Genomic DNA, 27,596 nt, shown 5'->3' with positions numbered 1-27,596 from the left:
GAGAGAGGGAACACAGCAGGCGGAGTGGGAGAGGAAGAAGCAGGCTCCCAGCGGAGGAGCCCGATGTGGGGCTCGATCCCAGTACGCCAGGATCACGCCCTGAGCCGAAGGCAGACGCTTTAACTACTGCGCCACCCAGGCGCCCCTGAATCCCTCACTTTTCTTACCAGTGTTTTACATATACTGGTGTTAAATGATACGTGCGGAGCGAGGGAATGATCCGCTTCCCTGAGGCATCCATCAGAAGCCATATTCTCTACCATTTACGACTGAACAGTGGCTTACAATCAAGGGACTTTCAACGAATTTATGTCGCCTAATGAAGTTGAAGGAGAGCACTGCTGAATGTGATACAGTAACTCAAAACAGTTAAACTATACTGAATAAACAGCCTTACTCACCAATGACGAGTTTAGGAACCTCATGAAGTGGGTCCTCACCAGAGGCTGAGTCTACATGCCTTGATCATGGACCTTCCACCCTGCGGAACTGGGAGAAATAAATTTCTGTTTATAAGCCACGGAGTCTACCGTATTTTCATTAGAGCAGACCGAACAGACTATGACACCATATAAGTGGAAAATGTTACCTAAGGCTTTTTCTTCAGAGGAATTACTCTCCTACCGAAAATTTCAATCAAGTCCTAGCCTTAAATCTCCAGTTTACATCTCTTGCAACTAACAGACTGGTTTATATTTTAAATATACACATCCTCGGGGCACCTGGGTGGTTTAGTCGGTTAAGCATCTGCCTTCAGCTCAGGTCATGATCCCAGGGTCCTGGGATTGAGCCCCACGTCAGGCTCCCTGCTCTGTGGGGAGTCTGCTTCTCCCTCTCTCTCTGCCCGCCGCTCCCCCAGCTTGTGCTCTCCCTCTCTGTCAAATAAATAAAATCTTTAAAAAAAAATAAATATACACCACCCTCTTAAAAGGAATGACAGGAATCTTTTTTTCCTAGTGCCTCGCTTTCTTACCTATACAGGTAAATCAGGTTACCTGTATGAAGTAGATGCTACCATTACACACTCAACATTCACCAGCCTATCCCCTTTTTCTGCCTGTTAGAAGGCAGAGGAGGGTCAGTAAAGTATCCTCAAAACTGAGAAGGCACTTTGAAAAACATTTTTTTTAAGGCTTATTAATTTTAGAGAGAGAGCATGCACAAGCACATGGGGTGCAGAGGGAGAGAGAATCTCAAGCACACTGCACTGAGTGCGGGGAGCCCGATAATGGGGCTCAATCTCACGACCCCTGAGATCATGACTTGAGCCGAAACCAAAAGCCGAATACTTAACCAGCTGCACCCACCCTCCCCCAGGGGAACTCTGGAAAGGCACTTAGAGACCAGGGAACCGACACCAGTTACACCATAAGTCTTTACAGTCTTACTCAGGGTACTTACAGGGAGAATCAGGCAGAGAATCCAGAGCACAATGCAGCTATTCCCCCCACTAAATCCAAACTTGAATCCCCACCTTCTATACAGCAAGCAACGTGGCGGTGAGGTCACTGGGTAGTTATCTCAAGTGGAGTCACCTGTGCAACAGCTGCATCTCTACTAGTTATCTAAAGTGGAACCGTCTGTGTGACACTTTAGGCAAGATCAGAACAAGCCCTCCTGCAGTCAGGTCAGGGCATGCATTAACCTCCACCGGGCCTGAAAAGTGTAGCCTCGAGGGGAGGTCATTGCGAGGGCATGAACGAGATGGAGGGCCAAAGATGGAATCAATGTTGTTAGCACTCCTACACGGCCCTTAACATTTCTGCCTTTTTAACAGAGTCCTTATTTTGTTTACCTTCCCCAGATGGTCTTTCAGGAGAGGCTGGCCCCTCCTCACACCTGGGATATGAATCTCAATTGGCCTGAGCCCACCATGGACGCCTCACCACCCTTGTTGGTGACAGGCATAGACAGGTGAAGTAATTTTAGTTAATAAGATGAGAGGAAATCTGCTGAGGGAAAAGGTTTTTCTTAGTCTTAAAAAGGGGCAGAACATAAGGGTGTTCCCTTTTTCTGCTTGTGGATATCATCTGTAATCTGAAACTAAGTCATTTTAGGACCATAAGGGAAGCCAGATTGGAAAACAGGCCAAGACATTTAAAAATGGCAGAGCAAAAAGAGGGAAAGGACCCACGTCCTTGACAATATTGTCAAGCCATATTTGACATATTTGGTAGTTAATAACCAATAGGATGGCCTTATCTCCACACATGTAGCTATGTGGGACAATAAGAAGGCTTAAACAATACGGATATTTAGTAAAGTTTTCTATTACTGCAATCAAAAGCATTCCTTCTCTCTTTCAACAGTTCCACTCCTAAGTAGTAGGCTTCTCTATATAAGAAGTTGAGGTAAACTGGATGCGAGGATAACTGCCTAAATTTCCTCTATGTTCAAACTGTTCTTCCTATTAAAAGATGGAGTCTATTTCCCCTTTCCATGAATCTTGTCCTTATGTGAATAGAATACAGAAGTAATGTAATGCCAGTTCCAGACCTAGGCCTTAAGAGAGCTAGCCTATTCCCTTTCTCCTTCACTCTACTGGAAGCCCTGCACCCTATAAGAAAGCTTAGGCTAACCTCCTGAATGATGAAGAGACTACATGGAGAGAAGCTTTATAGAGGAGAATCAAGTAACTCCAGGAAACAGGCAGCACCAATACCATGCAATGTGAGTGAAGCCTTCTTGGATCTTCTAGGCCTAGGTAAGCCATGCTAGCTGACACCTGAGAGAGCATGAGCTAGCCATCTCGGCTAAGCCCTACCTGAATTCCTGACCACAGAACTGTGAACAATAAAATACTTGCAGTTTTATTTATGCAGCAACGGATAACTGAAACATACAGTAATATTATTTGTTCTCTTCATTTGTAAAATTACCATAGCTGGTTCACAATGATTGAGATTTAGTTAATCACTCTGAAAGCTAATTATTTTTTTCTCAAATACGTGTCTTAATGGTCTTAGCTTACAAAAGATGTTTCCACGTATACACATCACCTTGTACTAACATTTTTAAAATAACTAAATAAAAGGAAAGTATTTGGAACATGAGTTGATAAACTTGCAAGTAAAAAAACTATCGCAAATATAAAAGGAAAATAGTAACATCTCAATTTTAAAAAATGGGAAAAGCCATTTCTTTAAAAAACCATAAATGGTCAATAAACATGAAAGAAAATACCTTAACCTCAAGGTCCCTAATCTAAATGAAATGCAAGCTAAAACGACATGAAGCATCATTTTTCACCTACTGAATGGTCAAAGAAAAATTAAATCACTAAGTCTTAAAGCCGACTGGGTTCCAGTGGAAAATGGGGAATACCCCTCGTTAGAGTCGCAGCGTGGGACACCAGAGTCCCCTTGAACGACGGGGACTTTGGGCAGTGTCGACGGCTGGGCAGTGGGCATAACACAGCTACCGCACAGAGCTCTTATAAGTCTGAAATAGTATGCATACGGAAGAGCAACAGAAGTGGTTATTTTTAGTTCAGCCTGTTCACGCGTTTACTTTTGGCCGGAGGTACTGGAAACGCAGTAGAATTACAAGAAAATCTTAATACTTTTCTGGAAAACTGCGGATGATGGGGAGCGGTGTGCGGGAGGTGGGTGGCGCAGGAGAAGGCCAGGGTAGGAGGCAGCAGAGGCGGGGACCAGTGCCCTCCCGGGTGGAACGACCTCTCACAAGGACACCCGCCTCCCAGCTCGCCCTAGCCCGGGCCTCGACGCTCCGCGGGGCTGAACGCCGGAGAGGAAAGGCGGTGGGAACGAAGGATCCGCGGCGCCGATTGGCTGCCTGTGAGCACGGGGCGGGGCGCACAGAAGCTCCAGAGGACGCGCGAGCGGAAGGCCGCGGGAGCGCACTTCCGGCCTTTGTGGCTCGCCGCTCCGAGTCGGCGGCTTGCTCTCTGGCCGCTGCTGGGCTTCGTGGTGAGGGACGCGGGCCCCGAGCGGAGGGAGGGCGGGGAGGGTGCGCGGCCCGGGCGGCGGGCGCTAGGTGAAGGAGCCCTGCTCCCTGGGCCTGCCCATCCCGGGGCCGCAGCCCTTTGTCCGGGTGGCGTTTCCGAGCGTCCTGGGGAGCCAGGGAGGGCAGCTCAAGCCCTTGCTTTCCAGCGGAAAGGGCAGTTACTCCCCCACACCGTGACTTTGCAAATGCTGTAGTTTAACTGAGCTATAAAAATAGGCTGACGCGGCCAGGCTGCCTTAATAAACCTAAATATTAGCCTACGTTCTCTAATCTCGAAGTTATCTGTACTGTTAGGATCAGATTGTATTGATCTGTCCTGTAGTTTCAAGGGCATGCCCTCCTGTCGATATTCACCCATCTTAGAATCAGGTCGTGTGGGTTCTGTATCACAAAATTTAAAACATAATGATTTGTTGCCGTATTTCCCCTCTAAAAAATGTTTTACTCTATATTCTAAGCTTGAGAACTGAGCTTGACCTTTTTGGTGCTTTTGTGTCTCTATGATAATGGACATGTTTTTGAGCACACGATAAGCATTTAACAAACACTTCTTGGTTAATTCCTCTGTCGATTCGTTTCTCACAAGCAAAAACCTTTGTATTCTTATGCCTGGCTCACGACAGAGCCCATGGTAAGTGCCTCAGTGTTTGTTGAAGAAATGCATTGAAAACTAAATTTGATCAAATGGCCATTATAAGAAAAGTGTTTTTATTTAAATCAACTCATATTTAACGTGAAGTTTTTAAAATGTTACTCCTGCAAATGAAAGTCAACATTATTTGCCATACATAGCAGGTAACTAAAAATAAATTTTTATTTTTTATTTTTTAAGATTTTATTTATTTATTTGGCAGAGAGAGCACAAGCAGGGGGAGCAGCAGAGGGAGAGGGAGAAGCAGGCTCTCCACTGAGCAAGGAGCCCGATGCGGGGCTCCATTCCGGGACCCTGAGATCATGACCTGAGCCGAAGGCAGACGCTAAAGCTGCTGAGCCACCCAGGTGCCCCTAAAAATAAAAATTTAAAAGTCAGCATTATTAAATTCTAGCTACATCCTGTTACCCTTAAAAGTCTGAGGCTTGTACTTTATTTAAAAGGGAGTTCTGCAAGTTTTACAGACAAGGACAGGTTTTTCTCCTTGATACCATCGGGACTGAAAGAATTGAACAGGAAATGTCTCATTATGTGATTCATGGTAATATTGCATTCTTTTGCTCCTAAAATAATGTCTTATAGCATTAGTGGCAGAAGTTCTAAATGGGTAATAAATGGGGTGAGTGATCTTTAGCTTGTCACTTGATTATTTTAGTTATAGTCTCAAACATGTTCCCTTTCAATATATTACTGGGATGACTAACCTTTATTGTAAGTTCTTACAAGATTTTTTTCCCCCACTGCTATAAGTTAACAGTGCTTTTATATTTTTCAGGTAAGAAGAGATTACTCAGACTCTGAAATACAGCACCCAGTTGTAGTGAGCTTTTTGCTCAGCTATCTAGGCCCGAATGGCTGTGGAATCCAGAGCGGTTTTAACTTTGGGACCTCAGAATCCTCAGGATCAAGAGCTAATACTAGTGAAAGTAGAAGAAAGCCTTTCCTGGGGTCAGAAATGTAAGCAGAGTGGGAGTACCAGATCGTGCCAAGAATTGTTCCGCCAGCAATTCAGAAAGTTTTGCTACCAGGAGACACCTGGACCCCGGGAAGCTCTGGGCCGACTCCAGGAGCTTTGCTATCAGTGGCTAATGCCAGAGTTGCACACAAAGGAGCAGATCCTGGAACTGCTGGTGCTGGAACAGTTTCTGAGCATCCTGCCTGAGGAGCTGCAGATCTGGGTTCAGCAACATAGCCCAAAAAGCGGCGAGGAAGCTGTGACCCTGTTGGAGGATTTGGAGAGGGAATTTGATGATCCAAGGCAGCAGCAGGTGGGAACAGGGAGATGTGATATGTTGTGGGAAGAGAAATTTATGGACTGGAGCATGTGGCATCTTCCTAGCAGTGGAATGGAAAATTGTCTCTGCCAAACCATACCCTGCAGTGACTACTAGGGCTATACCTATCTCTATCCTTAAATAGTTCTTTTTTCCCTGTTGCTCATCCCTGAGATGTCTTCATTGCCCTCTTTGAAATTTTTACTAAGCATTTTCCCTAGGGAGTTTCTCACAAAGCTAACCATATTTTACTGATTTCAGGGACCAGCAGTGCCTTGGAAGGATTTGACAGGTCTTGGAACATCCCAAGAATTAACAAACATCCAACTCCAGCCTTTAAAGACACAGCTGAAACCCTGGGAACCTTGCCTTTCCCCCAAAAGTGGTAAGAACGTAGAAACTCATCTGGGAACTGTTATCAGGCCTCTGGTTTTGAGGACACAGAATTAAATGCATTTTACAAACATGCCACATGTGAGCCTCACCTGTCTTACTCTAGACCACAGGTACCCACTTCAGCAGCTTTGTATTCAGCAACCCTCATGAAGTGCAGTCAGCCCTTCCTGCTTCAGTTTCCCTGTCATTTCTTCATTTATTCCTTGATTATAGAACTTAATAGGGTGCTAACACGTGTCTGGTACTGTGGGAGGCACTGGGTCTCTACCTTCAAGGAACTTTGACATCTAGATGGGGTGGTGGACAAGCAAAAAGACAATGGCAATATAGCATAATAAATTACAGAATAAAAATAGGCCCTAGGTACTATGGGGGCACATATGAACACACCTAACCCAACCTTAGAGGTTCAAGGAGTACTTCTTGGAGGAGGAGACACCTAAACTAAAATTTGAACTATGAGTAAGGAGAAAACCAGGTAAACAGGTGGAAGGAAGTGTCCCATCCTAAAGGGAAAAAACTGTTTTTTCTACTCACAGCACTTCTGACACTGAATGTGTGAGGTTTTCCCTCATCTTAAGCAACACTAATTCTGGGCCTGATTACCCAGCATTAGTGCAGACCCCACAGGTTAAGGTTTTGATCCCACAAGACTGCCTGCCTTCCCACCCCCCACTTCAGATGCCAGTCGCATGTAAATGAATCCCCAGCTCACCTTCACTTCTGTCCAGTGTGGCTGCAAATTTGATATTCCGTGACCACCTCTTCAGGTTTCAAAATTTGCTGTAATAGCTCACAGAATTCAGGGAAACACCTTGCCTATTCTTACCAATTTATAAAGGACACAAGCGTACAGCCAGATGAAGAGGTACACAGAGCAAGATCCAGAAGGGTCTTGAGCACAGGAGCTTCTGTCCCTGAAAGTTAGAGGTTCACCACTGTTGTAGCACTTGGGTGTATTCACTATCCCGGAAGCTCTCTGAACCCCTGTGTTTAAGGTTTTCATAGACGTTCCATCACGTAGACATGGTTGATAAATCATTGGCCATTGGTGGTTAAATCTCCAGTCCCTTTCCCTGGAGGTCCAAATGTGGGGCTGAAAGTTCAACCTTCTAGTCACATAGTTGGTTCCTTTGGCAGTCAGCCCCTGCCCTTCACCAAGTACCTCATTAGCATAAACTGAGGTACTGGTTGATAGGGGCTTATTAATGAATCACCAAAGACACTCCTCTCACCTCCATCACTTAGGAAACTGCAAGGGCTTTAAAAGCTCTGTGCCAGGAACTGAGGATGAAGACCAAATATATATTTCCTATATTACAATAACACAAGCAAAGGCCACAAAGTCCTGAAGGTGAGAGAATACAGTCCTTTCTGGGAATTGCAGGTAATTTAACTTGAATAGAGAATTCATAGGGGAGAGATGGTGAAACACAACCAGAGGAGAATGAGACCCAGGTTGTGAAAACTTGTAGATCATCCTAATTAGTTTGAACAGTACAGGGGAGCACGGTTGAAAGGTTTTGGACAGGGGAGTAGTTGATTGGACTTGTGTTTTAGAACTTAGCTGCAGAGTGGAGGATGGATTTGAGGAACGCAAGAGTGGAGTCCTGTTAGAGACTGTTAAAATCTAAATGGCCACAGTGAATAAGTCAAGATGTATTCTGGTGAGAGATGGGAAGATCAGAGCTGCCTCCTGTTCACCAGTATTTCAAATTGCATTGCCATAGCTGGTCATGATTAAAAGTGGAGAATGTGGGAAAGTTGTTGTGATGATACTTAGGTTTTTGAACAACTTGGTTAATAATGGTGCTATTCGTGTAAATGGGAAAATACAAGGAAAAAAATATATCTGATGATGTGTAGTCTGGGCTATTTTGGTGCTTGTGAGGTATTCACAAGTAATATCCCAATTAGCATTGGAGATGAGAGTCTAGAGCTTAATAAAATAGAATTGGGGATCTGGGGAGACGTTAGCTTATCACATAAGTAGTGACTGAAACTTAGGTGGTAGAGAGTTTGAAGATTGAGGATACAAGAGAGCCCAGAACAGAATCTGAAGGACCTTGTGTTTGAGTGATTGGCCTTGAATCTATGAAGGAAGAGCCCCAGAAATCAGGCTAATACAGCTGGAAGAGAAATGTCTCTAGAAGGAAGGTGTGGTCCTTAGTGTCAATGCTACAGAGAAACGAACCGAATAAGATCCAGAAAGTATTTATTAGATTAAGCAGCTATGAAGTTGGTGACCTTGATGAAAGTAGCATGGCGGGGAGGAGCTGTGCAGGGAAGGCAGAAACCAGATTGCAGAACAGAGATGAGTACAGATAACTCTTCAAAAAGCTTTGCTCTGAATGGAAGTGAGGTTGCAGGAAGGAGATGTGTAGGCAAGGAGCTTGATTTGAAACAGATGAGAAATTTGGGCTTATTTAAATGCTGATGAACAGGAGTCAGCAGAGAAAGAAGGTGAAAATAATAGGAAAGGAATAGTAGCTAATTGATGAAGCTAAGTTTCAGAGGAAGCAGGAAAGAATAAACTTCCAACTGTAGATGTAGGCCTTTGTATTTAGAAAGGAGGAGGCGCCAGTACGGGCACTTAAAGAAAGATGTGTGTGGACCGTGCCCTCTTTTGTGGGTAGAAGCCTCTGTTTTCTCTTACGTAGAAAGTGGGTACTGAGAGTGACTAGAGAAATAAACAGTCTGTTTTGGCTGTTATCATTTCAGATTGTGAGAACAGCGAATCAGCGACGAAGAAGGACATTTTGGGAGAAAAATCACAAGGATGTCCCCAGGAACCTTCATCTGGAGGAGTTAGTGAACATGACAGCAGTTTAGAGTGGCAACAAGAAAGTGCTACAAGGGAGAAATTAAGAAGATCCCCTTCCCAAGGGGTCAGTTTTAATCAAGTAATCTTCACACACAAATCTGTAGGAAAGAGAGTCCGTCATGAGCCTCAGAGCAGCTTAATTCTAAGTACAAACTCTATAACTTATCAGAAAGTTCCTACAGAAGAGAGACCTTATAGATGTGATGTATGTGGGCACAGCTTCAAACAGCATTCCTCTCTAACACAACATCAGAGAATCCATACTGGAGAAAAGCCCTATAAGTGTAACCAGTGTGGGAAGGCTTTTAGTTTGAGGTCATACCTTATCATTCATCAGAGAATTCACAGTGGTGAGAAAGCATATGAATGTAGTGAATGTGGGAAAGCCTTCAATCAGAGCTCAGCCCTCATTAGACATCGCAAAATTCATACTGGGGAGAAAGCTTGTAAATGTAATGAATGTGGCAAAGCATTCAGTCAAAGTTCATATCTCATTATACATCAAAGAATTCACACTGGCGAGAAACCCTATGAGTGTAATGAGTGTGGGAAAACCTTTAGCCAAAGCTCAAAGCTTATTAGACACCAGCGAATTCATACAGGAGAGAGACCTTATGAATGTAATGAATGTGGAAAAGCTTTCAGGCAGAGTTCAGAGCTGATAACCCATCAGAGAATACATAGTGGAGAGAAACCCTATGAATGTAATGAGTGTGGAAAAGCTTTCAGTTTGAGCTCAAACCTCATCAGACATCAGAGAATTCATAGTGGAGAGGAACCTTATCAGTGTAATGAATGTGGCAAAACCTTCAAAAGGAGCTCAGCCCTTGTTCAGCATCAGAGAATCCATTCTGGGGATGAAGCTTACATATGTAACGAATGTGGGAAGGCTTTCAGGCACAGATCAGTCCTCATGCGCCATCAGAGAGTCCACACTGTAAAATAACTTGTGAATACAATGAATGTTGTAAATACTTTGGTCAGATTTTTATCTTTGTTAGTTGAAAGGGTTTACTTTGGAACAAGACTCCAGGCTGGTAAACTACCAAGTCTGGAGTCATTCTGACTTAACTAAGCAGCCATTCCCAATGCTACTGCAGATTGTCCCTTGAAAGCTTTTCCTAGGACTAATCAGAACAGCAGATGGAAGAATCACTACTTCCAGCTTTTCTCTTACCATTAGGAATACTCAGGAAATAAGAAAAATGGAAATATAACTTTGAAACCTCATTTTCCATGAGAATGTCTGAAGAGGGTTCATTCAGCAACCCGGATTGTCACTGCATCTGATTGTCCATATACCAGGTTTGGGATATGGTGTGGACAGTATGAGGGACATTTTGTCTCAGGAATACAAAATTTTACTAGCCAATTACAAACAGTGAGTGACAGGGCAGCAAGACAGATGGGGAAACAGTTCATCAATGATGTGTTGAGCCCAGGGCAGTCCAGAACTGAGGTAGTGGAAAGAAAGAATACAAATTAATTTATCCAACAGCTATTTTTTGAGGGCCTATGTTGTGCCAGGCACTAGCAATACAACGAGAAATAAGACCATCTCTACAGTTGGATGGGCAAGGCAAACTGGCATATGGTATGATCAGGGCTCTGTGACATTAAGGAGGACCTGACCCAACCTTGGATCAGGGAAAGCTTCTGAGAAAAATGAACTCAAGGGTGACCAGGAGTTGGCCAGGGAAGTAGGCAGGCCGGGGAACAATATTCCCAGTAGAGGGAAAAATAGACAAAGGTCAGGAAGAATGTCTGGCACATCTGAGAAATTAAAAGGCCATTTTGTGTGGAGTGTTCCTGTTGAGTTCCTTTTGAAGTGGAGTCATGTCTGTAAGAGAAGCATGGATGTAGCTGAATAGGAGTCAGCGGAGAAGCTTCTGTTAGACAAAACCTGGAGTTCTTGGACCACAGAGTAGAGCAGAGCTTTGTCTTGGTCTGGTGTGAACCGGGGGAAAGGGTTAATAACTAGTTTCCTTGCCTATAGGCTCAGCTAGACCTTGTGTGTGTTTGGGGGAGGTGGGGTGGTTAGAAAGAGCCCAGCTTAGCGGTTAAGCGCCTGTTAGAGTTCTAAATCTTCCCTTTCCTAAACAGGACTCCTTTGGTTCTTAAGCCTATCAGAGCTGCTGTCTGCTTCCTGCTCGCTCGCAAGGCTCTGGGTCAGAAGCTGCTATGGCTACCACATTTGTTTCTGGGGCTGGACCCCCACAGTTCTAGCACACTCCCTTGGGCTCAGGTGCTAAAAAATATTTGTCATTCACTGGGTCTGTGACTTATTCTCCGGGCACCTCACATGTGTTCAGTTTTGCCTTTTATCAGCAGTATTTCACAGTCTTGTGAATTTTAGTTAAAGACAATGCTAAAGGGAAGGGGCAACAAAAAGTAACAGTCCTGCTCCATCGAGAGACTATCCTCTTCTGAGGGACCCAGCCCGAAAAGTATCCCTAGACTGGTGCTTCTCAGTGCAATGCAGGAAGGGATATAGGTTAGTCAGCAACAGAAAAAGCTGTTATTCAAAAATACCTAACAGGTCAGAGTTCTAAAATCTTGCCAAAAATAGAAATCTATGGGAATCTAGAATCCTGAGCTGAGGAAAAGAGATAATGCTCTTGTTAGGACACACACAGATAAGCAGATACTAACCAGTAAGAAGGGCAGGTGGGCTAAATCCCCATGCTTGGAGAGATAATGTGAGAAAAGACAGGGATAGGATAACAAAGTAACATGATAAGAGCTATTCATATTTACCTCTTCTGTTTCCTTTCCCAAGATAAAGACTCAAACTGAAAAGGGAAGGACAGTTGTTAAAGAGGAATTGATAACATATATTACAAAAGGGAGAGATTATTTATAGAAAGTTATTAACATATATCAATAAGAAACATAATAGGTACTTTGCTGAGGGTTTTGTATATATTTGTTGTTTCTCTGACAGCGCATATTTTGTTGATGAGGAAATGAAGGCTTAGGATCATGGATTAGTCAATATCATGGCTGAGAAGTGATGAGGTCAGACTTTGAACCCAGGCAATAGGAAAACAAAACCCTTCGGTGGAGCCACTTCTCTATAGTATCTCCCCATGAAAAAGTCCCAGTAGAAAAAATTGTACTTAAGTCACAAAAGAATAAATGCCAATGGGTGACAGTCAGCCTTCTAGAATTAAAAATGTGAGAGTTGAGGTGGCACTTTTTTTTTTCCCCTCATAAAACAGAGATTCGGGGAAATTGGGACTCCAATGCTGCTGGTGAGCTGTGAATACGTAGGATCTCTGGCAATCAATACCAGAAGCCTTAAGCATTGCCTTTTGACTTTAAAAATTCTACCTGGAAATGTATGCTTCAGAAAACATCATGAATGTATACGAAGTCTTAAACGCTATTTAAAAAGTGATGTTGATTGATGTCAAAAGAAATGACAGCATATATTAAGTAAAAATAGAACATGTACAATATGACTCCATGTAAAAATATATTTATGCATTAAAAATCCTGGAAATACGTAATCTCAGAGTGCTACACTGGCTGTCTCTGGGTGATAAAATTATAGGTGATTTAATTTTTTCTTGTGATTTACAGTCTTCCAAACTTTCTTCCAATAAATACTTCTAATCTTAGAGAAAAAAGGTTAAAAGCAATGAGCGCCCAGGATAGTCAAGAAATAGTAAGAAAAACACATGCTTTCTGTAGCATCTCTTGTCCTCCCAAGTCCTTGGAGGTTATCTAACTTGTTAACTCTGCCCCATGACTTCCTCACTGTTAAGTGACAGTGGCAAATACAAGTTATTTGCATGAAGAATATCTGTAGTTGAGGAAAGCAATAACCTTGAAGTAGAGCCCTTTGTTCATGTTAGTGCTTTCCATGAATTCTACAGCCATGAGCAAGTCACCTCACAGCTCAACCCTCAGTTTAAAAGAGCTGAAGTAGATGACCTTACAAAGCTTCAACATTCTATGTGTTTATGAAAGAGAGCAGGCACCAATATAAGATAGATGTCAAAGGTGATTTTAAAAGATGTGCAATTTAGGCAGCGTGCTTAATATCACTTTCCTACCTCTCGCCTTCTCCCTCCTCATTTCCATAGACTGCAATTAACTGTCCATCTGGAGATTGGTAATTTAAGCAAATCTGACCACGGTTATCTCCAAGCTCCCCTGTGAAATCCTTTTCTTCTCTTGCCCCATTAAATGAATCCTTCAAGTAAGGGGGATTGCCAATTAGAATATTTCCCATGCAGAAGAAACTGACCTGGAGAGCACTTCGGCAAAGAGGAAGGGTGAGCCCTATGGGCAGACCCCATTGATACCCACCCGCACCCTGCTTTCTGGTGGGTCAGAACCAGACATTGCTACTCAGTAACTTTATCATCTGCAGCTGTCTTGGCTGGTGCAAATGACCACAAATCTAAAGCGTCTTGGGGTTTTTCTGCATGTGTTTCTATTGAGGACCTGCTGAGAGAGGAGGGGAAGTCCATGGCAGTCTCTGAGGCTCTTGCTCCTGAAGCAGGGGAAGCCTCCTGATTCTGGTGGACACAATGTTTATGTGTTTACAGAGGCTACTTGTTCTCCTTCCCATGGTTTCTCAACCAGCTGACCCTAAATTTTGTGACTTCACCTGGTGAACTGCAGTGCAAGGGACTAGCTACATTTCCAGACACCTGAACCAGGAAATAAAAGCCAAGCACACCAATTCCTGCCACAATTCCCTCCCCGCTTCTCCCAGCACACCTCCACTTAATGTTACTAGGCTCTCTATTCCTGAACAAATCATTTCAAAGCAAAACTTAGATTCAAATTTTATTACATCTTGTATTACATTCTAATATTAAACAGTTTGAGTATATACTCAAAGTATAAATGTTAAAATCAGTTACTAAAAATGATTTACCAAACAGGATTTTTACCAAAAAATACTAGGGTTGGGTAAAGAAAAAAATAATAGAACTGCAAAATATTAACAATGTTTTTGTAGGTGGTAGGATTGAGGGTGATTTCTACTTTCTCATTTTCTATATTACCAACATTTACAATTCACAACCTGGGAAAAAAACCTATTAAATTAAAAACATGAAATCCTCAGATTGTCACCTAAAGGAAAAGGCAACTTCACCCATTTGAAGGGTCTCTCCAGACTTCTGATTGACTTCACTCAATGAAAATCCCCCAACCTGTGGACACAAAGACCCCCCCTGCCCCCCGCCGCCCAACTTCACCTCCCCTATTACCCACAACAGCTTTGATCACCAAGTCTTCAAAAGAGACAGTATCCAGAACAGAAATCAGGATATCTTAGAAGAAAATCAAACCTCTTACATATGAATTGCCTTCAGCAATTAATGGTGGATTAATTAAAACTGCCAAAATAAAAATTAGCAGAGAAGTAGAATTTATTGCCTTCAAGTAGCTTAGTAAGCCTTAGTATGCCTTCATGTAGCTTCGAGCCTGATGATAAAGGGAGGGGACAGGAAATGAGGAATAGTGGATCCTGGGAAGGCAGATCTCCCACTCCTATGCTCCTGTCAGCTTCCCATTTCCTGAGCCCTAGGGTTATGGGACACCAACACCGTCCCTTAGCCCCCAATATGTTTTCTTTCCTTGGTGTACCTACATGCCTTTTTCCATACAATGCACCAAAGTCTACCATCACACTAATCGTCCTGAGTACCTCAAGGTCTCTTAGGTAACTCTGGGTCTGGGATAGGCTACCCAACTCACTGATTATAAGCAGGAAGAGAGGAACCAACACATGTTCTGGCTTCTGAACCAGGGTCTACGTGAACAAATTCCTGCCGGAGGAGTCCTCCATAGGAGACATCTCTAGATCCTCTCTCCATGCCTTTTTATGTGCTATAACCTCTGTCTATAATGTTCTCTTCCCTCTTGCCTTGACCTGGCTTATACCCACCCTTTATTCCCCAACAGAGATTTCATCACATCCAGGAAGCCTTTAGTGACTTGCAGACCAGGTTTGGCGCCCCTGCCATGCATTTTGACAGAATCCTAGATTATTCTACCAAAGCACTTATCACACTTTACTGTAATTACCTGCTATATATATATATATCCCATTAGCCCTTAACTCTGGGAGGGCAGTGGCTATGTCTGCCCCGGCGGCTGGCACATAGCAGGTGCACAATAAACAGACCTCGATGACCTCAGGAAGCTCAGGGCTGAGAAGAGAACTGGCAAGGGGGCAGAATGAGCTATAAACTGATCCAGGGCATAATTCAACATACCCTCATAACTGAACACTTCAGAGACCCGAGTGACGCTCGGCATATGCCTCCAACTGCCAAATGCAGGCTGTTCTTGCTGGACAGAGACCCTTGCCATTGGAGGCACCACCTCTCAGTCCATCTTATAAGGAGCTCTTTCAGGATCTTTGCCCCAAACTGGCTTTACTGTGAAGATGCCCATTCAAGACATCAACATCCATCTTTGTATGGATCTCCTTGTACAGCAAGTACTGACTTAGACTGGAAGAACAGAAACGCTGCTCTTGGGAAACTTCTCACTTCAGTAGGAATCTCACCCCCAAAGTGAATCCCTGGTGTTACACAATTGTACAATCCTTACCCAAGAGTTAAACTCTGGTGTGAGTTCTCTGGTGCTGCATAAGGCCTGACCTGTGCCTAAATGTTTTCCTACATTCGCTACATTCATAAGGCTTCTCCCCAGTGTGGATTCTCTGGTGCTGCGTGAGGGCTGAGCTCTGATTGAAGGATTTTCCACATTCATTACATTCATAAGGTTTTTCTCCAGTGTGAATTCTTTGATGTTCAATAAGGACAGAGCTTCTACCAAAAGCCTTACCACATTCAGTACACTCATAGCCTTTGTCTCCAGTATGAATTTTCTTGTGCTGAATGAGGGCTGAGCTCCGGCTGAAGGCTTTCCCACATTCACCACATTCATACGGTTTCTCTCCGGTGTGAATTCTCCGATGTCTAATGAGCTCTGAGCTTCCCCTGAAAGCTTTTCCACATTCACAACATTCATAGGGTTTTTCACCACTATGAATCCTCTGATGTCTGACAAGGTCTGAGCTCAAACTAAAAGCTTTGCCACACTCTTTACATGCATAAGGCCTCTCTCCAGTGTGAATTCTCTGATGTCTAATCAGCTTTGAGCTCTGGCAAAAGGCTTTCCCACAGTCCAAGCACTCATAGACCTTTCCTCCAGCATGAACTCTCTGTCGTGTCAAGACATTTGAGTTCACACTGAGAGTCCTTTCACTCTTGTTACATTCAAGGACACACTCTTCAGTGGAGATTTTCTTGTTGAAGGTTGCCAGACTAAGATGTCTTTCCTGGGAAGAGAGTGGACTCATTTTGCTCCTTGCAGCAGTTTCTTTTGGCTTCTTAAAGTTGTCCAGACCTCCCAAAGCTTCTTCAACTATCTGTCCTGAAGGAGTTTCCCCAGGGAGTCTTCCTGGAGATATCATGGCTGCTGATGCTACACATTCAATAATTCCTTGCTTTGTTGTTAATACCCTGTCAGCTGCCAGCTTGCCATCTAAAAATGTGAATAGAAATACTAGTGTCATTAGATCCCCATGTTGGAAGAAAGGAATCTATTATAATAGAAATTGAAAGTTACCCAAATGAAATAGGTATTCACCTATTAGGAGGAAAACTCTTAAGAACTAGCTTCCCAGGGCACCTGGGTGTCTCAGTCAGTTAGAGTCTGCCTTCGGCTCAGGTCATGATCCCGGGGTCCTGGGATCAAACCCCGCATGGGGTTCTCTGCTCAGCGGGGAGCCTGCTTCTCCCTCTCCTCCCTACTCTTGCTCTGTGTGGCTATTTCTGCCTCTCTCAAATAAATAAATAAAACCTTAAAAAAAAAAAAAAAAACCAGCTTCCCAATCTAGAATTTAGAGAAGTAGCCTGGGGTGGTGAGAGGCGGCACCCTCAGAGAGTAAGAGAGACACAGAATGAGAGTCAGCACTGGAGAGGAGGGATGGTGAGCAGGGAAAGACATTAGTTAGAGGAGATGGTGATAAATAGAAGCAGCAGTGAGACCAGGAAGCTAGGAGACAATCCTGGGTTAGAGGAGATATGTGTTTTGGTAACAAGGGAAAGGAAAAGAGATGATAGGGAGTATTCAGGAGAAAGAAAGCGTCTAAGAAACCTGAGTAAGTGGTGCTCCTAGAAAAACAGGCAAGCAGAATATATGACTAGGAAATGCTTTCGGGGTTAAAATTGAGCAGAGGTACATAAGCAGGAACTACCAGGCATTATGGCAATTGCAGGTTCTGGTAGGGTCTAAGTAGATCAAACAATTGTAAACAAATAGGACAAGACGCTCAGAGCATAAGAAAAGGAATATTGTGGTTTCCTGACTCATTCTGGGGTCAGGTGGGAGTCTTATATGTTCACTGACTTATCTGCAAATGGTCAAAGGCAGATGGAAACAAGAGGCACATGTGACCGCCTGAGCCAAACTTTCAGCTCGCACAACCAAGCCCCTCTCGTTTCTAGATTTCTGGTAACTCAGAAGGAGACTACTAGATGATGGCTGAGGAAACTTGAATTATTTTGAGGAGGAAAATCTGAAAAACTGTTCATTTACTTTCCTCTTCCCAGTAGTCCTCTAAACTTGATTGCGTTTTGCAGATCAGGAAACAAAGCCTCAGCGAGGCAACGTCACCTTTGCAAGACTATAGGATTCATAATTGGAAAAGCCAGGATTCAAAGATGCTCAACATCAAGGCCTGCAGTTCTTCCCTAGGTCCCCTAGCTGTTCAGGGACCTGTGTGGTCTAAAAGCCTTTTAACTGGGGATGTGGCTTTAAACACACATTAATAAACACGCTTTTAGCCTTAATGTTATGTGGATGATGCTACACTACCTGCCCAGACCTGCTTTATGAATATGGTGCTTCCTTCCCCCAGCCGCTCTGAGTGTTGGCTCCTACTAACCACAGCTGCCCCCTTCTCTGGAGAGTTGCCCTGGCTGATGAGAACCATCTGGCCCAGGATGTCATTTACATCCTCACGGCCTCACCCCCAACCCCACTGCCTTAAGAAGGGACAACTCAGCAGTGCCGTTATGCTGGAGGGGGCAGGGAGGGGGATTAAGAGATTAAGCCAAGGCTAGGTTTTACCCAAGACCACATCATGGCTTGATCTCTTCCCTTCCAAACCCTGGTTCTCTCACTCCTTTCCAGATTTCTCCTGAAGAGCATGCCCTCCTTTAAATCAGATGCACCCAAATCTCCATGTCTCAGGCCCTTCTTCTGGCAAGACATACTTTTAGGCTAGTGAAGAACCTATGGGAAAATTACAGTCAAGGGTATAAAGCTGTAAAAATGACATGGTGACTCTTACAATCCTCGCAAGGTGGATCCCCCCAGTAATTTAAACCTCACAGCCTAGGTGAGAGATGTGAAATGCTCTACATCAATTCTTCAGAGGCAGGGCTAACTAAGACCCCTAAGACTGAAAAGAGATGAGCACAATGAGATTTATCAGTCCACAACAGTAATGTGCCACTGGGAGGAAACAAAAGCATATGGAGTACAACACGTAAGAGTTGGGGAATGAATCTGTCGTATATTTTAAATTAATCAGACCCTCACTAGAGGTTTGGATTTTTGGTGGGTTGTTTTTGTTTTTGTTTTTGATCCCTGTACTTCAAATGACTGTGAAGAAACTGAAGCATGTCCAGAGAAATGAGCTAATGTGACCAGAGAGATGGGAGGCAGACGGAATCAGAGGCAGTGAGATCCTTAGTCCAGGAAGACATGGTACTCTTACAGATTTGTGCCTTCCTTGGGGGTTCTGTCTCAGCCCTGAAGATTCCCTATGTATGTTATTCCTGTCTTCTTTAGAGTTGTTTCTTTTTTTTTTTTTTTTTTACCACTCAGTAATTAACCCCATGACAGTCCATAATTCTTAATATTGAACATCCCTGTTCAAGTTACTATGTAGTTTCTGTTACTGATACATAATTCATCTCCATCTTAGGTACTGCCTTGCCAGTGGACCATAATATTAAAAAAAAAAAAACAGCATATTTGTCTTTGAATATTAGGGGTATTAAACAATTTTATTAAAGACCTTAATTCTTAACCCAAAGTTAGAAATTATATTGGAATTTCAGATTCTAGGCACAGCCAATGGAAGAAGATTTCAAGGCAGGGAGGGGGCCTTTCCACCATACTTAATAACAGCCACAAGTGACTGCCATTAAGAAAATGCACTATGCCACAGCTGATATCCCTACCATCATCCTCAACCCCAAATGGACTGCAACTGCTCACCTTTCTCATGGGAAGTCTGGGACTCCTGAGTCTCACTCTTGCACTGGTTCTCCAAGGGCTGGAGCTGTATACTCAGAGACTTCAGTGCTCCTATGGATGTCATTTCCTTCCAGATCATTCCTTGGTCATGAGCTGTGTCCTAGGAGTAATCAAGTACCGGCACTATGATTCTGAGGATACAGAAGAAAAAAAACCCTAGAACAACGAGGCAAGGCAGCTAGAGCCAGAAACTCATTCAGATGATTAGATAGAGAACAACAGGCCTAAAAGCCCTACTGTCTTGATCCCAGTGGACAAATAATAACCCAAAAGACAAAAATTTTATAATTCTCTTATAGCTGTGACATCAAGGCCACTCATAATGGCTTCCCCATTAACTTATAATAGGTAAAACAAGCAAACAATTCATCTACTTCTTACCTGTTGCCTTGGCTCATCAAGCTCTTTCTCCAGCTCCTCCAGCAGAGTGACGGCTTCCTCTCCATTCTCAGGCCGGTGCTCTCGCAGCCAGCCCTGCAGCTCCTCAGGCAGGATGGCCAGGAACTGCTCCAGCACCAGCAGTTCCAGGATCTGCTCCTTGGAGTTCACCTCCGGCCTCAGCCACTGGTAGCAAAGTTCCCGGAGCCGGCTCAGAGCCTCCCGGGGCCCAGCAGAATCAGAGTAGCCAAACTGCCTGAAACGCTGGCGGAAGTTCTCCAGGCTACAGGTGTTTCCCTGAAGGCCAAGGTCCTGCCCCCAAACATAATTCTCTTCTTCAACCTTCACAATTATAAGTCCTTCTTGTTCTTTTGGAGCATGGTAGGCCAGGCCTGTAGCTTTTCCTGACATTCTGGGCAGAGACAGTCTGAAAATGCTGCCCAGTTGAGTCAGGAAGGGAATGGAAGTCTGTGTCTAAGAGATTCCTTCTGAATCCTGATTCTTCAGGGGACTCCTGAGATGGACAATGCTAATGTTACACAGGGGGGAAAAATGTGCTTAGAATAAAAATGCAGGTTTTCAAAGATCTACTGCCAGAGAGTATAGCACTGTAAAGAAAAGTGACTATGGGATGCCTGGGTGGCTCTCTCCTTAAGCATCTGCCTTCTGCTCAGGTCATGATCCCAGCTTGCTGGGAATGTCCCTGCTCAGTAGGGAGCATGCTTCTCCCTCTCCAGCTCCCACCTGCTTGTGTTCCCTCTCTTGCTGTCTCTGTCAAATAAATAAATAAAATCTTTAAAAAAAAAAAGAGAGAGAGAGAGAAGTGACTAAAAGGGAGCTTTCATATACACAATACATTAATAGATGATACAGGATTTTTTCAAGATAGAAAATTTAAGAATCACCAAAATCAACTGAAACTTCAGAAATAATGTTAGGGTCAAAATCAGGGATAATACATAGTGCTTCTGGATCACGGAAAGCAGGAAAAACACTGTAGAATAATAATAATCACCATTTTATTGAGTACCTACTAGATGCCAACACTAGCTGGATATTTAACATAAGTTTTATATAATTTCCCTAATAATTCCAAAAGAACAATCATAATTATGCCTATTTCCAAATGAGGCTACCGAGATGCACTAAGTTGACCAAAGATACACACCTGTAACCAGCAGAACCAGACTCTGCTACAAGAGTACTGAGTTCTATTATGCCATCGGTTCTCCCCCAAAGGGAATCTGCACTTAATAAACACCTACTATTGGGGCGCCTGGGTGGCTCAGTCGTTAAGCGTCTGCCTTCGGCTCAGGGCGTGATCCCGGCGTTCTGGGATTGAGCCCCGCATCCGGCTCCTCCGCTGGGAGCCTGCTTCTTCCTCTCCCACTCCCCTGCTTGTGTTCCCTCTCTCACTGGCTGTCTCTCTGTCAAAGAAATAAATAAAATCTTTTAAAAAAATAAAATAAACACCTACTATGGGCTGGGCACTTTACAAATACTATTTTATTGGGGATTGACAATAATGACGAGGTAAGTATTATCATCCCCATTTTACTGATGAGAAAACTGAGATTTTTAAAAAGTTAAGTAATTTACCCATGGCCCCAACCTGGTAAATAGCAGCCAAGACATGAACCTAGAGTTGACCAATTCTCAAACACTTGTTTTTTATTACAGAATGGGTTAACCGAGGACGATCTTGGTTGATACTACATATTTTAAATGATGGTGAAAATGTTAGGAAAGTGTCATGGAGAATGGCCAGAGTGAATGTACAAAGAATTCTTGACTTTAGGGGCGCCTGGGTGGCACAGCGGTTAAGCGTCTGCCTTCGGCTCAGGGCGTGATCCCGGTGTTATGGGATCGAGCCCCACATCAGGCTCCTCTGCTATGAGCCTGCTTCTTCCTCTCCCACTCCCCCTGCTTGTGTTCCCTCTCTCGCTGGCTGTCTCTGTCTCTGTTAAATAAATAAATAAAATCTTTAAAAAAAAAAAAAAGAATTCTTGACTTTAAGTCACAGTACCAAGAAAAGAGGAATGAATTCCTTCATCCATTATTTCAACAAATACTTGAGCTATGTGCTAGGCAGTATACTGAACAGGATTCTCAGATTTATAGGTCTGTCCTTAAAGACTCCTTAGAATGGGAAAGTAACAGGTAAACCAGCAAATGCAGGATAGAGGGAAGCAGGCAAGGTAACACAGAGAAAAGCAACTAAGACCAGGAGAGCTGCCTGCCAGGGGAAAACATGCCAGCAGAGTATGATAAGAAATGAGCCAGGTGACGATGTAAAGGTCATTCAAGCAAAGACAACAATGGGTAGAAGATGTGGCCCACTGAGGGAGCTGCAGGTGGTTTAGGGAGGCCAGACTAGCAGTCGTCAACTCTGGCTCAGAATCAGCCATGGAGCATGGACCCCACAATAGACTTCCTGAGTCAGAACTCTGTGGGGGGAGACTTCAATAACTGCCCCAAATGCTTCTGATATGAAGCCATGTTTAGAAAATCAAAAACAAACAAACAAAAAAGGCCAGAGCCTGGGGAATTGTTCAAGAATAGTGAGAAAGGAGGCCCCTACAGAGGGACAGTAGACCAAGGGTCTGAAAGATTATATTGCAGAGTTTGCATTTGAGCCCCACAGCCATGGCAATGGCTGGAGGGTCTGTCTGCCCACTCAGGAAGGGGTATGGAGAAGAGACAGGAAGGGGTCTATGGCAACAATTTGGGCGAGGAGGGCCTGAGCTATGGCTGCCAAAGATAAAGATGGGAGATTTGACAGGACTTAGGGACACACTCGATAAGGGTTTGGAAGAGGAGTCATAGACAGCTTTTCGCCTGGTGCTGGTGACTGAAAGGATGGTGGTATCATTTCCTGAGTTATTTATGACAAAATTAGATCTGAGACACCTACAATACAGCATTTCCTGAACTGTTTTTGTCATACGCACCAAAACACAGAGAAACTTGGGGATATTTTTCCTCTTAATTTTTTAGTATTTGAAAAATACTAAATATAGCTCTTTAGTTCTTACTATGTGACAATTGGCATTTAAGAGATCCCATAATAAAGCAGCATCAGATCTAGGCATCACTGTGTATACAGCATTTACCAAGGGCTGCATCACATGGATATGTGTGCTTTACTCAGTGATCACTGGTTTATGTCATGGATCTTGCCCTTTAATTTCAATATGTTTGTGATAACTAAATTTTTATTATAAATATTATGCCTCACCAACTTATCTTTCATGGGTATGTGGCTGAAGGGAAGTCTTTCATTGTAAACCATTGTCTTTCTTTCTTCTTCCATCTCCTTCACAGGCCCACCCTCTTCCACAACAGAGTTCCACAGGTTAGCCCTTAAGTCTGGCACTGTCTTCACTGTCTCCCAGGCATCTCTACTCTGGACCTCTCATCTGAGCACCAACCCTATTTACCCACGGGTCCTTACTCCCGTAACGCCTCTTGAATTTCTCAGAAGGACCTCAAACAGCACATCCATGACCACTGATGATTCCTCCCACTCCAATTCTGCTCCTCTCCCAGTGGTATCCTCTTGGGAATTAGGAACATCCACCTAGCTGCACTTCTAGAAACCTGGACGCATCTCTAACACCTCCTTCCTGTATTTAATGCAAATTAAGTCCTATTGATTTTATTGCCTGTCTCCAGAATCTCCCTTCCCCATCTCGGCCACCACTATCTTCATCCCAGTAACCACGCTGTCACACTACAATAACACACAGTCTGCTCATACTGTAACCAGAGAGACCCCTTCAAATTGCAAATCTGACCCTGTTCCTCCAACCAATTTTTAAAAAGCAAATGCAGGAAAACAAAATCAAAGTCCTTAGCCAATCTCTTTGATTGTACTCATCTCATTTTACAGATGCCTGAGCTGTGCCCCAGCCTGAGTCAGAACCTCTGGTTTTGTATTTATAAAACATCCTGCAAGTGATTCTGATGTGCAGGCAGGGTTGGGTCAGTCAAGGAGTCATAAGAAACACAGTTAAAGAGAATTATGTTCCTTTCTGTCAGAGCACTGTTCTTGTTTTGTCAGTTTATATACTTTAGTGGGACTATTGGGTTAATACCTATTTTCTCCATGAATCAACTATAAGTTACATCAACATTTTTACTCACCATTCTCTATCACCCAATCCAATGCACAGCACAGAGCAGGCGCCATACATATATGAATAAATACCACTATAGTGAAAAAACTGTAGTGGTCAACACTGTCAAATGCCTCAAAGGACTGGAAGATGTTTCCATGGCACTTTTCATACTGCAGAAAAATGACTCAGCTCACAGGAACACCAGCTTTGGAGTCAAATGACCCAACAGTTTGGAATCATAGTGCAGCCTACTATCTTAATAGCTGTGTGACAGCAGGGACCAACCAACCCTTTCTAAGATTCCATTTTCTCTCCTAAAAATGGAGTTAATAATACTTTCATTGCACTGTTATTATAGGAATTGGAAGTAACATAAGACATCCAGAGTAGTGCTTAGTATATTAAGCATATCTTTTTATCCTGGTGTTTTGACATCTGGACCTTGCTTACACTGGAGGGACTGTCCTTCCCAGGGCTAGCAGATTCCTAGAGATAATAAACTCACCTACAAGTGTGCTTTTCATATGCAAACCATCTAACCCAGAGCCCATACCTTACCACCTCCTGCCCTGGGCTTTCACATCAAGGGCCACCATTCCCCTCCCCTCATCACCCAGGGCCAGATGCCAGAAAATTAGGGACAAGCCAGAGAGCTTACCTATGCCTCAGAGCCCACTGAAACTATTCAAACTAGCCAATCCTAAGCCTGTTGACCCTGCCTCACCCAGTCCTTCCCACAGAAACCACAATAAAGGCTCCTGCCCACTTTCCCCTCACTGATCTCCTGACTGATCCTGTACTGTCTGCCCTGTGACCATGTGGGGCATGGCATGCCTCCTCCTCTTGGAAACTAAGAGTAATAAACCATCTTTTGAATGGCAATCATCTCCTGATCTGTTGGCCTCACCATACCTAATAATAAAACTCATATCTTAAAACACTTGGCCCAGAACAGATTCTCGATGCACAGTAGATATGGCGCAAGGGAAAGGCAAATTCCACATCACAAGGCATGGGTTATGGAATAGGCTTTATTGGGGAAACTTACCAGCTAGGGGTCAGTAAAATGAACACAGGGCCTTCGATTCTTCCATCATTCCACAAAAGGGAATTCTGGAGAGAGGTGCTGCTGCTTCAGGGAAGAGCTCCTTCTGCCTTCTTATAGTGTAAATTTGAGAAAGCAGCCTTGTCAGTGGGGGACAGAGGTCGACTGCTTGGAACCAGAATTGTGTTTATTAAGTGTCAGTGTTTCAGAGTTGTCCAGGGAACCCATGTGGAGGGCTGGAAGCCCTGAGCTTAGATATGGCCCTTCCCTCTGGGAGGTGAGAGCCTGGTCCCAGCTAGCTCTTAGTCCAACCAACCCAAGAACCTCCAGGGCACTTTTGGACAAAACTGCTTGCTGCAGTATGGCTGTTATTACAATGTATTTGCATTGTTTTCTTCCTTGATTGTAACAGAAAACTCTAATTGAGCTTTTATTGTACAATCAAGCACCATCTACCTGTTCATTTCATCTTCACAACACTTTATGATCTAGGTTCTACGGTTCTCCTGAACAGAAACTGAGAAGTTAATAATTTGTCTCAGGTCCCATGGTTTGGAAGTGATGTAGTCTGGACTGTTCTCAAACCAAATGGTCTGACTCCAGAGTCCATGCTCTTAGATATGTACTGTGCTGAACTGCCTTCCCCACCTACCAATGGCACTTTCAAGGAGGTCCTGTGTTTTTCCACACATTTCTTTAACAATACTTACGGAATGCCTACTTTGTGCAGGCACTGCGCTAGGCACTGAGCAAAGAATTACAAACAAAGGCAGTGTCTTTGCCATTACAGAACCAAAAATTTAGTAGGGAGGCAGTCGTTAAATAGAAAGGACACATAATTACCTAACTTGGTCGTGAGAAGAACTACAAAGGGGAAAGGAGAATGAGCTATGAGGGTCGAACCTAGACTGGGGAAGTCAAGACGGACAGCCGAGACCTGACTCAGGAGCAAGCTCCGCCCACATGAGAAGTGGGAGGAAAGTCTGCCTCAGTTTATCTCCGACTCCTCGGCCTGCGGCCTGGCACACAGCAGGCGCCGGGTAAGTGCTTGCGAAGTAAAAGGACGCTAGGGCGGTGGATGAGCAGGCAAACAGACAAACGCATGAAGAAATGGACCGACTGACGCATGGGCGGGCGGGCGGAAGCGTCGAGGAGGGGCGGCCACCTGGTAGCAGGCTCTGCCTGTGGCAGGGGCAGGCTGACGCAAAGCGGCGGGGAGGGCTGAGGCCGGACGGGGGCGGTTTGGGAAGCACCCGGGGCCGCGCTGCCGGACCACCTCACTCACCCTTCGCTCGGCTGGCCGCCGCACCGACCCTAGGGAGCGAGCAGAACGGCCTCGGGCCGCGCGCGCCGGAACTGCGGGCGCGCGCGCCCCTCTAGGAAGCCCGGAGGACTGCAGCTCTGTGGCAGGAGCGGGGCGCGGAGGCCTGGGAGGAGGGGTGCGAGGCTGGGGGGAGTGTGTGCCCGGGTGGAATCTGGTGGGAACTGCCCCGATTCAAAATGGTTGACAGGCGACAGAAGGAGGAAAAAAAGAAATATACAGAGAGAGAGCGCGCGCCTGGTCTAACTCCAAGGAGATAAAAATAGAACCCTCCCTCTGTGAATTTGGGGAAGAGAAGGACAAGACCACATTCGTACACCACAAACACGCCGTTTTCAGTGACAGTTCTAGAAGCTAACGGGGAGGAGTGCGTGGAGGTTGAAGGGAAGGGCCCAGACGAGGCTTGGAGAGGGTGCAAGGCGGAGGATCGACCCTGCCGTCGTGGGCAAGAGCATGGAGGGCCGAGATCAAGCAGGGCAGAGTCACAATAATTTTCTCTCGTAGAAGGCGCTACTCAAGCTGAGTCTTGCCCAACCACGAAAATGTTGACTTAGAGGAGTGTCCTGAGGGAGAGCACCCCAGTGGGAAGTTCAGGGCATGCTGGGGAATTAGCCCAGCATCTTGGCTGGCTGGAACCTAGACAGGGATGCGGTGGGGTCGGGTTTGGAGAGTTTCGAATGACAGGCTCGGGAATTATAAATGCCTTTAGTAATCAGTGCAGGCCACTTACATGTGACATGGCAAGAATTGTACTTCGGGGCGGTATCTGACATACTGTGTAGAGGGCATTAAAGGGCAAAACAGATAAGAAAAAGAGGACAGGCATTTAGAAACGTGAACTTAGCAGGATTTGGTAGTATCTGAAAATATGATTGAAGATGGAGAAGGGCATGACATTGCCAAGGGAGATCTTACGGAAAATAAACAGGAAATTATAAAATACCAATGTCTGGGGACAGGAAGAGCAAGAACAGATAGAAAAGAGAAGCTTCTTGGAGGAGGAGGAAAGCCCAGACAGTTCAATCATAAAAGCCAAGAGAGTGTTTCAGGAGAGAGAATAGGTGACCAACGGACGGGGCAGAGAACTGAAGGAGACGAGAGCTAAGGTGATCTGGGATTTAGGGGAGTGGTAGACGAAGGGCTTGAGAGATGTTACCTGTGGAATGTACTTGCCAGGGGTTAAGAAGTGTAAGATAAGACATTGAAAACACGATAATTCCTTCTGAGAAATGTGATCGTGCAAGAAGGAAAAAACGGACACTTGGTTGGACTAGGCAACAGGATTGAAAGGTGTTTGTTTTTTAAAGATAC

The 27,596-nt window shown here is 44.4% G+C and overlaps 3 protein-coding genes across 4 annotated transcripts in view; 2 read left to right on the top strand and 1 right to left on the bottom strand.

Moving 5' to 3' along the window:
• The first annotated feature begins 5,469 nt into the window (after positions 1-5,469).
• Positions 5,470-12,318, top strand: ZNF397 (zinc finger protein 397). Its single transcript, XM_045777892.2, has 3 exons — positions 5,470-5,886; positions 6,154-6,277; positions 9,010-12,318. The coding sequence occupies exons 1-3, from the start codon at positions 5,470-5,472 to the stop codon at positions 10,056-10,058; spliced, it is 1,590 nt and encodes a 529-aa protein (XP_045633848.1). The 3' UTR covers positions 10,059-12,318.
• Positions 12,319-13,919: 1,601 nt separating this feature from the next.
• Positions 13,920-27,596, bottom strand: part of ZSCAN30 (zinc finger and SCAN domain containing 30) — a 20,687-nt gene continuing 7,010 nt past the window's right edge. Inside the window, exons 1-4 of one of the 2 annotated variants that reach the window (XM_087869872.1) lie at positions 21,064-21,225; positions 19,802-20,312; positions 19,382-19,520; positions 13,920-16,633 (exon numbers count right to left, since the gene is read on the bottom strand). In XM_087869872.1, coding sequence (XP_087725998.1) covers positions 15,702-16,633; positions 19,382-19,520; positions 19,802-20,209 — 1,479 coding nt within the window. In that variant the 5' untranslated portion in view covers positions 20,210-20,312; positions 21,064-21,225 and the 3' untranslated portion in view covers positions 13,920-15,701. Of the gene's footprint in view, positions 16,634-19,381; positions 19,521-19,801; positions 20,313-21,063; positions 21,226-27,596 lie in introns of those variants that run through there. The other variant, XM_045777897.2, reaches the window with a different exon arrangement.
• The window catches only part of LOC123779594 (uncharacterized), a 23,825-nt gene continuing 22,123 nt past the window's right edge, over positions 25,895-27,596 (top strand). Inside the window, exon 1 of the mRNA XM_045777889.2 lies at positions 25,895-26,004. The gene's annotated coding sequence lies outside the window, so the exon portion shown is untranslated. The remainder of the gene's footprint in view (positions 26,005-27,596) is intronic.

Source organism: Ursus americanus, chromosome 19 (assembly GCF_024610735.1).
Source record: "Ursus americanus isolate L20-20 chromosome 19, mUrsAme1.1.p, whole genome shotgun sequence".
Classification (NCBI taxonomy): domain Eukaryota; kingdom Metazoa; phylum Chordata; class Mammalia; order Carnivora; family Ursidae; genus Ursus; species Ursus americanus.
This window is presented reverse-complemented; position numbering and strand designations above follow the sequence as displayed.

Coding starts and splice junctions, on each gene's coding strand:
- ZNF397 (XM_045777892.2), top strand. CDS start 5,470: ATGGCTGTGGAATCCAGAGCGGTTTTAACTTTGGGACCTCAGAATCCT. Junction 5,887..6,153: donor ATGATCCAAGGCAGCAGCAG/GTGGGAACAGGG, acceptor TACTGATTTCAG/GGACCAGCAGTGCCTTGGAA. Junction 6,278..9,009: donor TTGCCTTTCCCCCAAAAGTG/GTAAGAACGTAG, acceptor TTATCATTTCAG/ATTGTGAGAACAGCGAATCA.